Source organism: Macaca thibetana, chromosome 10, assembly GCF_024542745.1.
Source record: "Macaca thibetana thibetana isolate TM-01 chromosome 10, ASM2454274v1, whole genome shotgun sequence".
NCBI lineage: Eukaryota > Metazoa > Chordata > Mammalia > Primates > Cercopithecidae > Macaca > Macaca thibetana.
In genome coordinates, this window is record NC_065587.1 from 30680266 (window position 1) to 30695748 (window position 15483).

At 56.8% G+C, this 15483-nt stretch overlaps 3 protein-coding genes across 3 annotated transcripts in view; all 3 read left to right on the forward strand.

Annotated features, from left to right (window-relative positions):
* Nucleotides 1-15483, forward strand: part of TMEM191C (transmembrane protein 191C) — a 288801-nt gene that overhangs the window by 250918 nt on the left and 22400 nt on the right. The gene's annotated exons all lie outside the window — the stretch shown is intronic.
* HIC2 (HIC ZBTB transcriptional repressor 2) lies at nt 1806-12376 on the forward strand. The gene is made up of 2 exons (XM_050746095.1): nt 1806-3735; nt 5889-12376. Exons 1-2 carry the CDS (start codon nt 3710-3712, stop codon nt 7708-7710), a joined length of 1848 nt encoding a protein of 615 aa, XP_050602052.1. The 5' UTR covers nt 1806-3709; the 3' UTR covers nt 7711-12376.
* SNAP29 (synaptosome associated protein 29) overlaps nt 7109-15483 on the forward strand; it is a 212599-nt gene continuing 204224 nt past the window's right edge. The window contains exon 1 of the mRNA XM_050746293.1: nt 7109-7112. The gene's annotated coding sequence lies outside the window, so the exon portion shown is untranslated. The remainder of the gene's footprint in view (nt 7113-15483) is intronic.

Genomic DNA, 15483 nt, shown 5'->3' on the forward strand with positions numbered 1-15483 from the left:
GGTGAGTGCTGGGTTTGAGGCTCAGCTGTGCTGTGTGAAGATGAGAGGGTCCCACCTCATCACATGGACAGAACACACAGGCTCCTGGGTGGCCCTGAGGGTCCAGTGACACAGCACATGGTAGGGCATACAACAGTGCCCAGTAAATGTTAGCTGGTGGTGTTTCCAGGAGGGAACAGGGTATCGTGCTGAGCTTCTGAACTGGGAATGTCCTGTGAAAGCCTCTGTCTGGAAGTTTCATTGGAAGTACAGTTTACATGCAATTAAGTGCCTAAAATTGTATTTTCATTTACCTTAACCCAGACTCCCAGCAAGATAGAGAGCTGCCCTCACCCCAAAGAGTTCCTCATGCCCCATCCTGGATAGTCCTGTCAGGGCCAGGCAGTGGTGGGCATTTGTCCCTCACCCCATCCTGGGCAGTCCTCACCTGTCCCTCCTGCTGTGGTTTTTACCCTCAGTCCGTTTTGCCTATTCTAGAACTTAATGTAAATGGAGTCATGCAGTCTGTACTCGTGCAAAAGGCTTCTTGCACTCAGTGCCATGACTGTGAGGTTCATCCATGTCTCTGCATCATTTCTGCCCTTTGTATTTTTGGCCGGGCGCGGTGGCTCACACCTGTAATCCCAACACTTGGGGAGGCTGAGGTGGGCTGATCACGAGGTCAGAAGATCGAGACCATCCTGACTAACACGGGGAAACCCCGTCTCTACTAAAAATACAAAAAATTAGCTGGACATGGTGGCAGGCGCCTGTAGTCCCAGCTACTTGGGAGAATGGCATGAACCCGGAAGGCGGAGCTTGCAGTGAGCCAACATCACGCCACTGCACTCCAGCCTGGGGGACAGAACGAGACTCCATCTCAGAAAAAAAAAAAAAAGTAATACTTTTTAAAAATGTTGAGTATTACAGAAATGAATATAACATGCAGATACCATGGTTTTTTTATAATCCCAGTCCCACAGATAATCTTATTTAGCAGTTGGATATGTGCGTCCCCAAGGTTTTTATTGCCACAGAATGGACTTGCTGGGCCGGGTAGGCTCTGACTGGGCCTTGGGCTGCCTTACTGTAAGTTCCTTGAGGGTGAACAGAGCGGGGGTGGGGCTGCTGTGGCTGGTCCAGCTCTGCAGGGCTTGGGCATGTGCCACCAGTGGCTTGAGAGGCTGGAGTGTTCCAGCCCCCTAGCGCCTGCCTGGGCCCTGGGCCTGCCCTCAGTGTTCGGGGACATGGCTTTCTGGCTTTTTAGTGGCAGGCACTGGGAGGGGAAGGAAAGGAGAGCAGTTACGTGTTGACAGTTCCGTAAACAGGGCTGTGCATCTGCTCTAACAGAAGGCCTGGGAAGGTAACCCAGAGGCTTTGGGTTCCTTCCTGCAGACCTTCTGGGTTCCCCAGAGAGAGCTGGCCCTCCCTCCAGCTGCTGGGGTTCTTGCCCTTCCCAGCTGGGGCCAGTCTATCTACAGGGGGAATCCTGAAGCTGAGGGATCCTAACTGGGGAGATAGTTTCTGTGCTACCCTTCTTGCCTCTCCCCTGGACCCCTGAAGGCTCTGTCCCAGGGAGGCGACGGGTCACAGCCTTAGGCGAATGCCCAGCTGGCCCCGATAGCCCAGGCCTGCTGCCCCACTGCCCCAGATCCTGGGCGTCCTGGGAGCTAGCGTTCTGGCCGGGCAGTAGGCCAGGGCTGGGCGTGCTAGCCTTGGGGCTGATAGGCCTGCTGCCCGGGCCTGCTGCCAGGGGCTGCTGGGTGCCAGGCGGCATCCTCATCGCAGCCTGCAGTCAGCTGCTGCCAGGGCTGGGCACCAGCATTCGGGCCAGCGCCCAGAGCTGTGTTTCTAGTTACCTGGCACTCCCCAGGCGGGGTCCTCCAGGGTAGGCGCTTGCTGTTTCATGCCCAGCGGTGAGCGGGTAGGGCAGAGCTCTGTGGCTGAGAAGGAAAGAGCAGTGCTTAGTAGGGGTTTTGCAGCAGAATGGCGTGTGCCACCCCCCACCCCTGCATGGGGTGAGGCTGCATTGCTCCTTGCAGACACAGTGGTGGCCTAGACGTGGCCCAGACTCAGCCCAGCTGGTGTAGATGGCAGGCATGGTGGCATTGTGCTTGCTGTGAACTTTCTGCAGGTGGCTCTGACACCCTTGCCTCAAGTGGAGGGCGCAGGGAGGACCCCTGCCCTGTTCTGTGTGACAGCTGACCCAGCCTGGGGCCATCCTTCCTTGGTGGAGAGACCTAGTCCTAGCCTGGGCTTGTGAAGTGCCTGTCAGGGCCAGGCAGTGGGCACTGATGGAGGGTGTTCCCACCCCCATGGCACTCAGGTGCCCCCCAGTCCTGTTCTACCACCCACTCCCTGCGCGGCATCCAGTAGCTGGCCTGGCCTCTGGCAAAGTCAGGTGACCCCTGGTTGCGGAGTTTGGCAGACGCTCTGCCCAGCAGGGCTCTGGTTGACTGGGTCCTGAGGGGCAGTGGTTGGGGAGCAGGTAAAGTGGCACAGGGCTGGATGATGGTGTCTGATTGTCTCCAGTGTGCCACCGAGACCCTCTATCCAGTTTTTGGACTGCTCCTGCCAGTGTTTCAGTGGCCCCTGCCTGACTGGCCTCAGCCCAGCGTTAGCCCACCAGGTCCAACCCTCGCTAACTATCGACGCCCTTGGGCTTCCTGCCAACAGAGCTGGTTCTGCTGCCCTCTGGGCCTTTGGTGGGGTCCTGGACCAGCCATGCACCACTCCCCTCACACCCCCCACCCAGAGGGGAGCTGCACTAGGGGCTGGAGAGACAGCTGGCCAGCTTCAGCCTAGGCCTCCCAACCCTGGGCCGGCACCCCGGGTCTGGTCACATTCCTGAGGGACCTGCTGAGCCTCCCTGGCCCTGGGGGTGGAGTGGGGGAAGGGGAAACAGAGACGGGCCACTGCACGCCCCCTCCCTGACCCCGGCTCTGTTCCATGGGGGCCCAGGCTGGCAGGTGTGGGGTGCAAGGACCCACCACCTCAGGATCCCCCCTCCCTCAGGACCCAGAGCTCTGGGGGTGGGAGGGAGCCCGCCCTTTGCTGGTGGCAGCTGCCCAAGGGTTTGGTGGGCCGGTATTGAAAGCCCAGGCCTGCAGCTTGGGCGAGCCCTTAGGCAGTGAAACCTCTGGAGAGGGAAGGCCATGTGGTCTGGCTAGGGGGCTGGGCCCTCTGGGCAGGGAGGGGGTAAGAGTAGATCAGGAAGGGAAGGAACAGGGGAGCCAGAAGCGGTTGAGACTGGTTCTTATAAATAGCCTTGCACAAGTGGCTCCAATTTTGACCTTTTGTTATGTAAATGTGACCAGCCTGGGAAGGGCCCTGCCCAGGCCTCCTGCCACCACACCCACAGGCCAGGAATTGTGTGTCTGCCACCAGCGCCCCCTGGCCTAGGTGACCCCTGGGTGTCCATAATCTCCTTGTGTGTGTTAGAGGGGGAGGTATCGCACCCTCTGAACTCCCTAGACCTGTTCCCTGGTCTTTACTTTTCTTGGTTGTCAGAAGGGACAACTGTGGCTCTGTGGCCACAGTCTCCTGCTGGGCTGCCCCTGGTGCCCCAGCCAGAGACCCCCAGGTGCTTCCCTTCATCGCCCTTCCCTCTCTTCGCTGATGGCTGTCTGGGTGACTGTGTTCGTCTTCTCTTCCCCAGGTGACCAGGCATTGATGCGCCCCCAGGAAGGCCACGCGCTCAGGAGGCCCCCCCCGGCTGGCTGCTGCTCACATGGTGTCTGGGCCCTTGGCATTCCGGTGAGGCGCAGGGGAGGGAGGACCGCCACTGGCCCCTTTCCCCGGAGCTCTCTGGGTGGCGCACAGCCCCACAGCTCAGCCTCTATCGCTGTCTGACCCGTGGTCCTTTGTGTGCACACAGCACTGGGCAGTGTGGAGGGAGCCTGGGGGCTACTGCCCTCTGCCAGCCCCGTTGCCAGTCTCAGGGTACCAGGTGTCTGGGCGCTGGCAGAGCCGGCACTGATGTTTTCTGGGAGCTAAGTGGCTACCGGGGCCCAGTGTGGAAGCCACACCTTGGGGGCTCTTTGTCCCTGCCTGGTGGATTGAGGGGCCAGGGAGCAGAGGAGGATTGGTTCGTGAAGTCTTCAGCCCGTGAGCACTCTTCTGAGCTGCTGTGGGCTGGGCTGCTAGGCAGAGAGCCCCTGCAGGTGCTTGCTGCCTCTTGCTGTTAGGCTCTGAGTGCCAGTGGTGTTCCAGGCTGTGTTGCGCTCTTGCGTGTTCACATTGAGCTCCGGCACCTTCAGGGGTCTGTGAATGTTAGGGTTTTCCTTTGTCTTTGCAAACAAGGGCAGGCATGGGGCTGGGGAGAGTTTCTGTCATGGGAAGGTTGGGTAGGGTGGGACCCTTTCCAAGGCTCTGCTCTGGGAGGCAGGGCTGGACACTCTGGGAGGGGCAGTAGATCCCAGAGGGCAGTGGCTGAGAGTAGTTCAGCTGCTGAGAGTCTGGACCCTGAACTGTGAGGCTCAGAGCTGCCTGTGGGCCCCGCTGCTCAGTTGTCCAGCAGCCGTGAGTCAGTGAGGAAAGTTCTGTCTCCACTGGCCCCCTGCCCTGTGGAAGCTTGTGAGCCTGTCCAGGGCACAGGTGGCCACCTGTACACTGGCATGCCTTCCCCAGAACCCTCCTGCTGAGCTGTTCTCTGAGGGGCTCTGGTAGGGGTGAGAGGATGGAGCTGAGGGTACTGTGTTTTGCACTGGGGAGTTGGGCTTAGGGCTGAGGATGGCTTTGAGTCATTCAAAACATTCCAGAGTCATTCTGTACACTGCCGGCCACAGTCCTTGCCTCTTCCCTTGGAGCAGCATTTCTCTCTTCCCCCCTGGGGTCCATCTGGTGCCCACTGTGCACCCGTGTGCGCTGCCCTTGCATTCCCACTGTGGGGTGCCTGGTCCATGGCAGAGGAAGCTGCTCAGTGGGGATGGGAAGTGTGGTGAGGAGCACCCGCTCTCGAAACCCCATGGCTTGCTGCCGCACAAGCAGAAATACACCTGGGCTGGCAGGGTTCCTGCAGAGACCAGTGGCGTCGGTGTGTTTCTTGCTTACTGAATTCGGTTAGCGCCTGTGCCAGTCTGTGTGACGGAGGCCAGCTGGCCAACTTTCCTAGGCCAGATGGCGCTGCCCTTCCTAGAGAGGATGGAGGGTTCAGGTGGTGCCAGGTGTTTGGCCCAGACTGCCTTTCCTGCTTGGTACCTGGAAGCCCAGGCTGGGGCAGCACTTGGCACCCGCCCAGAGTGCAAGGTGGCCCAGGGCCTTGGGGAGAGGCGGGGCTGCAGGCCGACTGCAGCATCTGGGAGGCAGCCACGTGACTTCTGGCAAAGCTTGGTCAGCCTCTCAGGTGGCTTGGGAGGCATACCAACAGAGCCAAGGCTGCACACCAGAGGCTGCTGGCAGTTTGATTTGGGCCTTGCCGTATTTCAAAGGGAACATTTAGTTTTGGGGGATTTTTGCCAGCTTTCAAGACAAGCTCCTCTCAGGGAGGTCTCTGCTTTCTTAAGTTTAAAGCCATCTGCTGGTCATTTTTGGGTCCCCTTCTGGTGCCTGAGGGTGTGTCATCGACTTCATTTAGTGTAGAGACAGTAGCCCGGGCTGTGAAACCAAATGCAAATCCCTGTTTCTCTATTTGTCACCTCATCATCCTCCACCTCCGTTTTCTTATTAGTGCAAATGGGGCAGGGGCCTCTGTCCCTTCTCAGTTTGAGTCCTCAGTGAGGGGACACATATACTACGCCTGCATGCAGGGGGCATTGTGGGCTTATGTGCCGTGTACTGTGCCACAGGGGCTGCTGCCCTGTGTGGGGTAAGTTCTGAGGCACTTTGCCTTGTCGAGCCCCACCCTGCCCTAGAGCCCTGGTCCGAGTGTCCCAGTCATCTGACGCGTGCATGCCTGTTCTTGCCCACAGGTGGTGCGCGTGGGCAGGGCGCGGGGACATGGGGCCCGACATGGAGCTGCCCAGCCACTCGAAGCAGCTCCTGCTGCAGCTGAACCAGCAGAGGACCAAGGGCTTCCTGTGTGACGTCATCATCATGGTGGAGAACTCCATCTTCCGGGCCCACAAGAACGTCCTGGCCGCCAGCAGCATCTACTTCAAGTCCCTGGTCCTGCACGACAACCTCATCAACCTGGACACAGACATGGTCAGCTCCACGGTGTTCCAGCAGATCTTGGACTTCATCTACACAGGCAAGCTGCTGCCCAGTGACCAGCCAGCCGAGCCCAACTTCAGCACCCTCCTTACTGCCGCCAGCTACCTCCAGCTGCCCGAGTTGGCAGCCCTCTGCCGCCGCAAACTCAAGCGAGCCGGCAAGCCCTTTGGCTCTGGGCGGGCGGGGGCTGCCGGCATAGGGCGACCCCCCCGCAGCCAGCGGCTGTCCACAGCCTCCGTCATCCAGGCTCGGTATCACGGGCTCGTGGATGGGCGCAAGGGGGCCCACGCCCCCCAGGACCTCCCGCAAGCCAAAGGCTCAGACGATGAGCTCTTTCTTGGTGGCTCTAACCAGGATAGCGTGCAAGGTCTGGGCCGGGCCGTCTGTCCAGCTGGCGGGGAGGCGGGCCTGGGGGGCTGCAGCAGCAGCACCAACGGGAGCAGTGGGGGCTGCGAGCAGGAGCTGGGCTTGGACCTGTCCAAGAAAAGCCCACCCTTGCCTCCTGCTACGCCAGGTCCCCACCTCACTCCCGATGACCCAGCCCAACTGAGCGACAGCCAACATGGGTCGCCCCCTGCGGCCTCTGCCCCTCCCGTTGCCAACAGTGCCTCTTATTCTGAGCTGGGGGGCACCCCCGATGAGCCCATGGATCTGGAGGGGGCCGAGGACAACCACCTGAGCCTGCTGGAGGCGCCTGGCGGGCAGCCTCGGAAGAGCCTCCGGCACTCCACTCGGAAGAAGGAGTGGGGCAAGAAGGAGCCTGTGGCTGGCTCCCCCTTTGAGCGGAGAGAAGCGGGGCCCAAGGGTCCCTGCCCGGGAGAGGAGGGCGAGGGGGTCGGGGACAGGGTTCCTAATGGTATCCTGGCTGGTGGGGCTGGCCCTAGCGGGCCCTATGGGGAGCCCCCTTCCCCCTGCAAGGAGGAGGAGGAAAACGGCAAGGATGCAAGTGAAGATAGCGCGCAGAGCGGGAGCGAGGGGGGCAGCGGCCACGCCAGCGCCCACTACATGTACCGGCAGGAGGGCTACGAGACAGTGTCCTATGGGGACAACTTGTACGTGTGCATCCCCTGCGCCAAGGGCTTCCCCAGCTCCGAGCAGCTCAACGCGCACGTGGAGACTCACACGGAGGAAGAGCTGTTCATCAAGGAAGAGGGGGCCTACGAGACAGGCAGTGGGGGTGCCGAGGAGGAGGCCGAGGACCTGTCAGCGCCCAGCGCGGCCTACGCGGCTGAGCCCCGGCCCTTCAAGTGTTCGGTCTGCGAGAAGACCTACAAGGACCCAGCCACGCTGCGGCAGCACGAGAAGACGCACTGGCTGACGCGGCCCTTCCCCTGCAACATCTGTGGCAAGATGTTCACGCAGCGCGGCACCATGACGCGCCACATGCGGAGCCACCTGGGCCTGAAGCCCTTCGCCTGCGATGAGTGTGGCATGCGCTTCACCCGCCAGTACCGCCTCACCGAGCACATGCGTGTGCACTCGGGCGAGAAGCCTTACGAGTGCCAGCTGTGCGGGGGCAAGTTCACCCAGCAGCGCAACCTCATCAGCCACCTGCGCATGCACACTTCTCCCTCCTAGAAGCCAAAGACCCGTGGGCGCCCTCTGCCACCTTGCTCCCCGGGAACCCATGGAAGGAGAAGCGAGGTGATGCAGCGGCAGGGGCGAGACCCTGGGTCCAGTGGAGGCTCCGGGTGGCCCCTCTGGCCCCCACTGCCCACACCCAGAGCTTTAATCGACAGTCTGTACCAAGCAGAGCCGAGAGGAGGGAAGCCAGGGGTCCCAGCCCGTCTACCTCCCCATCCCACCCAGGCCCCCAGCTCCCCGCGGGGGCCACCGCAGGGCCTGTGGGCTGGGTCATGTGGGTCTCGCTGGGACCTGGTCCCTTTGCTGCAGTCGGCTTGGAGAAAGAGGGCAGTGGGACGCTGGCCACGGCCAGGGTGGTGTCAGGAGCAGGCCCCACCCCGCTAGCCGTGTCTGTGTGTGTGCTTGTGTCTGTGCGGGCGCGTGTGGCCCTGGTTCTGCAGGGAACAGGTGCTGGGGGTGCAGATCCCTCCCTCCTTGAGCCAGGGTGGCACTGCTCACTGGCGCTGGGACAGTCAGGGTGACCCCACCGCCTACCTCTCTACAACTAAAGAGCCCTCTGGGCCTGTGTTGCTGTTATTCCTACTGATCTGCTCCTCTGTTTTTCTTTTTGATTTTTGTTCTTTAAACCAAAACAAACAATAGCTTATTTTCTTCCCGCCCCCTCCGGGCTGAGCCTGGGTCTGAAGACTGAATGTAACAGGGGCCGCTGGCCCTCCTGCGCGTCCCCCGGCTCTGGCGCTGCAGGGGTGCTGGTGCGCCACCTCTCCAGGCCCCAGAAGCCCTTCTTGCCCAAAGGCTTCCCTGGTCCCTGAGCCCTGCCTCGGCTGCCTCAGGAGAGAGTGCTTTTCCTGTAGTTTCCAAGGAATATTCTTTGTTTAGAGGTACTTGTTTTTTATTAAGAGAAAAACCAGTGTAACGTTTATGTGACTGTTTGAACTGGAAGGTCTGGGGTTCCGGGGGGTGGGGGGAGGCTGGACTCGATGCCGGGGCCGTCGGTACTCGTTTTCATTTTTGTGTGTGTGCGTGTGTGTGTGTGTCTGTGTGGTGTGTGCTGTACGCATGGGCAGACGTTTCGCTTTCCCTGCTTCCTCACTGAACAAGGTGGAGACTTCTGACATTTTGCTACCTCTTGAATTAGTGACAACAATATGTTGGTGACTGGCAGTGGAAGCCCTTGACAAGCGCCCAGGAAGTCGTGTGCAGGAGCCAGCAGGGTGCCGAGTGGCCCAGTGCCTGCAGCTCACCTGTGTTTTCCCTTTGAGCCTTGGGCCACATGCACCCCGAGGGGACCCTGGCAACCCGGGAACACGAACCTCTGTTTGTGGCATAGGGGAGGGGTGTGAGGCCCCAGCCTGGAGCCAGGTACTGGGTGCTGACGGGAGCCATGAGGAGGGTGGCAGTTCTTTGCAGCTCCTGGCCAGGGTGAGGCAGAAGTGAGCCCTCATCCTGCCACTCCCACCCTCCATTCCTGCAAGAGTTTGAGCTTGAGAGAGCTGACCACAGGGCCCTCTGGGGAACAGGGATTGCACTTCCCTGAGCAGTCCTGGCCCCCGGCCACCGTCTAGGGGCCAACCTCTCGCCCCTCATCTTGGGCTTCCTCAGCCAGCCTCAGATACTTCCATGGGCCCCGAAGTGGGCTCTCAAGGCCAGACCAAGGTTGCTGATCTCAGTCCCACTGTCTTCAGCCAGCTGGAGCTGTGGGGCTGGGCCAGCAGGCTTTATCGTCATCTTGCTTCACCATTTTTTTTTTGTTTTCTCTTTTCATTCTATTTTAAGTTTAGACCAAAAAAATACAGTCATCCCCTACCCCCACCCCTCTAGAGACCCTCCAGCTAGAAACAGAGCCTGAGTTCAGGGACCCAAGTGGGGAGCGGCGTGTTTGGGGTGAGGGAGTCGGGCAGATGAGGCTCCTGGCTGAGCCCTCCCTGTGGTGATCCCAGCCTGAGACGGCCCTTCTTCCCTCCTGGTGGTGGGAAACAGAACTGGGCCCTGGGTCTCAGGTTCCAGCAAGTCAGGCTGGGGACCTGGGGGGAGGAGACCCATGGACTCCACCCTTACTCAGGGCGCCCCCGCTGTCCTGACCCCACCCCACCCCATCAGCACTTAAGCCACGTGACACAAAGTCTGTACCGCACGGGAAATGTGCACACACCTGGCCGTGTGCGTGGCCTCCCGGGCTGTGGGCAGCCGCATCTGTGAGGTGACTTGTGAAAGTAGGTGATTCCTTTGCAGAACTTCAGGGACTGGGAGCAGAGGCCCCTCACTCAACGACGTTTGTGCGACATAGTATTGTACCCACCTTAGTATTGTATCGAGCCTTTTCTGTATTTTAATGAGAAAGCAGAACACTAGTTTCCTATTTAAGACTTTAAGGGTTTTTGGGACAGGGCGGGATTAACACAACATTTGGCTTTGTTTTCTTTTTCCTTTGATTTCCACGTTGGGTGTGTGCGAGTGTGTGTGTGTGGAGATGTTAAGAGCCTCATAAGGAAACTGGGTTATTGGAGGCCAAGGCGGCTTACAGTTCTCTGCGTTTGTCACTTAATTCCTGAATGTTTCGGAGAAACAGGAATCAGAAAATAGCAGATATCATGTAGGAAAGAGAGGATAAACAAAGAAAAAAGAAAAAAAAATAAGCTCATACCCAAATTCACAAAGCCTATTTTTTAAACCAAAGCACATTTTGAATGAGTATGGAACCTCCATGGGCTCAGAAAAAAGATACTAATATATTTATCTCATTGTTTACATAAGCTTTTACAGTTTCAGACCTCAGCAGCTGTAAGGCCAGTCCAGGGAACCCTCCCCTGCTGCTGGAAGCCCTTCTGAGTTGGCCCTGGAGTGGTTCACGAGCAGAGAAGGGCAGCCCTGGGACTGGGGAAGGGACTGGAAGCCTCCCTGGAGTCACCTGAACCCTCGTCCCCATTCCCAGGGCCCCTCCAAGCCCAGCTGGCACCAAAGAGCTTGGGCCCGTGCTGACCAACCCCCAAGGCCCTCTGGCCGGACCACGCTGGTCCTGACCAGCTAGCCTACACGGGGATGGCTGTCAGTTCTGGCCACAGGACCTGAGTCTGGGCTTGGGTCCCCTGCTGCTCTGCCCGTGACCCTCGGGGATGGGTTGATGTGAGGGTCCCACTCAAGCCAAAAAGCCGGGACCTTTGCACGGCTCAGTCGACTCTGGTGGGTCCCCAGGAGTGGGGACCCTTAACCCCACCCCAGACAGCAGAGGGGGCTGACTGGGTCTGGTCCTTACCAACATAGACGGTGCAAACACTCTTAACAGTGTTGTTTTTGTATCAATATGTTTGTGCAGTGATGAATGTATTTATTTCTCAGACTTAGGGCGAGTGAGCGGGTGGCAGGCCGGGCTCCGCCACTGCATGCTCCCGCCGGACCGAGCCCCAGCAAGGGCTCCTCCAGGATTGCAAAAAAAAGGAAGAGAAAAGATGAACCTTTAAGCAAATAAGAATCTCAGAGACTTGCAGCATAGCCATACACCTCAGCCTGTGAAATGAGCAATCCGGACCCTCATCGACTTCCCCCACCTCAGGCAGCCATGTGTGTTTCCCGTTCGTCACCACTCGGGGGCGCCGGGCCGCCCACCCACTCCCCCAACCTGTCAGTATTCACTGGACCTCAGACCCCATGCAGGAGTGCGATCCGGGCTGGGCCGCTGGGCAGGCTGACCCCCTGCCCTCCTGTCGCCATCCTGAGTTGGGGTGAGGCCTGGGCAGCCGGAGGGCAGGGCTCAGGGAGCAGGAGGCTGCATCCGTCCACCCCCCAGGCGTGGGGGACAAAAGCCAAAGGCGCCAGGCCTTAGAGCAGACAAGGGCTCTCAGCCCTGGCATGCCCCCTAAAGGGACCAAGGTCCTATTTCCCAGTACCCCGTCGGGGCAGATGTTACTGAACCTGTGAATCAAGATGCCAGGAGTGAGGGGCTGGGGAGGGACCTAACTGGAGCCTCAGTCTGACATTCCACGCCGGGGTAGGGGTGGGCATGAGCGGTGGGAACTGAGGCTGCCCAGGACCCCCTTCCTAGGATGCCCCGGCTTCAGTCACCCCACTTTAACTTTCTACCAGGACCCCCTCCCCCTACCTCACCTTGCTATTTATTGCTGTAATTTATTGACCTCAAAAATGCTGCATAACAGACCTCACTGGGGTAGGGAGGATCCCCAGGGCTCCCACCCTCCACTTGGCGGGCCCCGTGGGGCCAGGTGCTGAGGGGAACCTCTCTACCCCACCCATCACTAGCTTCCCTCTGCCCTCCCCCACCCGGGGGGGCCCAGGTTGGGCACTGGCTCATTTCTCGCAAATACCTCGAAGGGGAGGGGGGAGGGATGGGGTTATAGCTGTTTTGTTTAATTGGAACTGGAAGAGGGATCATGTTTTGTTTTATGCCCTTCCCAGAAGGGGGGAGGGACACCGGGATCGCACTCCTGTACTGGCCACCGCCGCTGTCACTCGTCACATTGAGTTCATGTCCCTTGAGAGTTTGTATAAATTCAGGTCAGAACTGCAGCTACACAGCTGCCCAGTGTCATAGAAAGAAAAGCAATTCACCAACGACTGATCTCTCCATTCAGAAGTGTGCAGTCTTAATGTACAGCGATGAGAAACTGTTATTTTATGATCTTTTCATTAAAAGCTTGATTGAAAACTGGTGTGGGACCTCCAGTTTCTGCTTTGGCTGTTCTCTCTAGCAAAGTGACATGGCTTCTAAGTCTTAGGAGGGTGGTGTCTGGGATGGGCATCTGCCTGCCACCATTCAGTGGTGCTTGGTGGTGAGGTGCTTGGTGGGTCCTGGGGGTGTGCACTGGGCCAGTGGACTGGCACTTTGGTGTCAGTATGCTCTTGGGCAGTGTTGGCCTGAGTTAGCTGAGGCTGTCTGGGAAGCAGCAATGTGTGCACAGTTACAGCAGCATGGACCTGGTGACTGGGAAGAGGAGGATGGCTGTCCAGTGCCCGGGACCCCTCATTGGAGCGGCAGAGTTGGGGCTGAGGAAGGGCTGGGGCAAGGCGAGGGCTGTTCCCTTCTGCTCACTGCTACTTCCTGCTGCTTGGCCTGAGGGGAGGGGAGGGAGGAAGGAAAATGGTTAATAATCCCCAGGGACCACCCAGAATGGGGATCCTAGTGTGAAGACCCAGGAGGAGGAGCAGGGATGGAGGGGACTGCAGGCATCCGTGGTGGCTCCTGGCAGCCGGAGATGAACCCAGTGACCCCAGACTCCAGAAGAGCTTGAGCGTAGATACTGTAAGTCTTGGTGAGTTCTGTTCAGTGGATTTAAAATGATTTTTCAGCTTTATCAAAGTAATTCCTGAATAGAATTTAAGTAATTAAGTGGTTCTCAAAAAGGCTTAAAACGAAAACTAGTTTGTCTCCCCAACTCCATCCCATACTACATAATGTGAATCACTTTGAATTATTTTAGCACTTATAATCCTGCATTTGAATTATTTTAGCACTTATAATCCTGCATTTATCTCTACGTGTCTAAATAGTATTCTTACACTGCTGTCTTATTCATTCTGTTTTGGAGTCTGGACTTACTATCAATAAGGATTTTAGTTGATTTGTACTCTCTTCTCCCTAATTTATATCCACCAAATAGTTATCAAATGTGTAGTTTGATCTAGAGGTTGGCAAACTTTCTATTAAGTAGATTGTAAAAAAAAAAAAAATTATATATATTTACATATATATATATTTACTCCAGCTTTTGTCTAGGCTGGAGTGCAGTGGATCATAGCTTACTGTAACCTCAAACTCCTGGGCTCAAGTGATCCTCCTACCACAGCCTCCCATGTGCTGGGACTGCAGGTGTGAGCTACCACATCCAGCTAATTTTTTTTTGTTTTTGTAGAGACAGGGTCTTGCCATCTTGTTAGGCTAGTGTTGAACTCTTGGCTTTAAGTGAGCCTCTTAACTTGGCCACTGCATCTGGCCTCATTGATGGCTACTTTTGCACTATGACAGAAGGCTAAGTAGTCACAACAGAGATGGTATGACCTGCAGAGCCTGAAATATTTACTATCTGGCAGCCAGATGCGGTGGCTCACGCCTGTAATCCCAGCACTTGGGGGGGTTAGGCGGGTGGATCATGAGGTCAGTAGATCGAGGCCATCCTGGTTAACACGGTGAAACCCCGTCTCTACTAAAATACAAAAAATTAAGACCGGGGTGGTGGTGGGTGCCTGTAGTCCCAGCTCCTCAGGAGGCTGAGGCAGGGGAATCGCCTGAACCCAGGAGGCAGAGGCTGCAGTGAGCCGAGATCACGCCACTGCACTCCAGCCTGGTGACAGAGCGAGACTCCATCTCAAAAAAAAAAAAAAAAATTAGCTGAGCATGGTGGAGTGCACCTATGGTCCTAGCTACTTAGGAGGCTGTGATGGGAAAATCACCTGAGCCTGGGAAGTTGAGGCTGCAGTGAGCTGTGATCGTGGCACAGTACTCTAGCTTGGGCAACAGAGGAGACTCTGTCTCAAAACAAAACAAACAAAAAATCATAAACTTCATTTATAAAAACAGGTGCAGGAGGATGTGATTTGCCAATCTGTCCCTATTGTGATCACTATGTAAATTTGTTTACTTACTGCTAAGCTGGGTAAGATAATGGGTCTTCATCTCCTTTTTTGTACAATTTCTTTTTTTTTTTCTTTTTTTGGAGATGGAGTCTTGCTCTGTCACCTAGGCTGGAGTGCAATGGCGCGATCTTGGCTCACTACAACCTCCACCTCCTGGGTTCAAGCGATTCTCTTGCCTCAGCCTCCCAAGTAGTTGGGATTACAGATGCCCACCACCATGCCTAGCTAATTTTTATATTTTTAGTAGAGAGGGGGTTTTGCCATGTTGGTCAGGCTGGTCTCGAACTCCTGCCTTCCAGAGATCTGCCCGCCTTGGCCCTCAACGTGCTGGGATTACAGGTGTGAGCCACCGTGCCTGGCCTTTTGTACAATTTTTTGTTTTTTCTTTTTGGGACAGGATCTCACTCTGTCACCCAGACTGGAGTGCAGTGGCGCTATCACAGCTCACTGTAGCTTCAACCTGTTTGGCTCAAGTGATCCTTCTCTCTCAGACTTCGAGTAGCTGGGACTACAGGTGTGCACAACCACACTTGGCTAATTCTTTAAATTTTTGTAGAGATGGGGTTTCACTGTATTGTCCAGGCTGATCTCAAACTCCTGGGGTCAAGTGATTCACCCACCTTGGCCCCCAAAGTTTTGAAGTTACAGGCCTGAGCCACTGGCCAATTCCTTGTTTATGTTTTTTCCCTCCCCCTCTCCCTTCTCCCTCCCCTTCCCTCCCCTCCCCTCCCCTCCCCTCCCCTCCCCTTTCTGACAGGGTCTCGCTTTTTTGCCCAGACTGGAGTGCACTGGTGCCATTTTGGCTCACTACAACCTTCACTTCCGGGTTCAGATGATTCTCATGCCTCAGCCTCCTGAGTAACTGGGACTACAGGTGCACACTGCCATGCGTGGCATGCATGCATATATTTATTTATTTATTTTGTATTTTTAGTAGAGATGATGTTTCACCATGTTGCCTAGCCTGGTCTTGAACTCCCGGCCTCAAGTGATATGCCCACCTTGGCCTTCTAAAGTGCTGGGATTACAGGTATGAGCTACTTTGCCTGGCCTCTTGTTTTTTCTTAAAAATTATTTGATTATTTTGATTGCGCAGTTACCCCCTTTAACTCTGTGAAACACCTCCAGTACAGTTTTCCACACAGTGAGACACTATCTATGCTGTTATTTCCAACCCTCTAC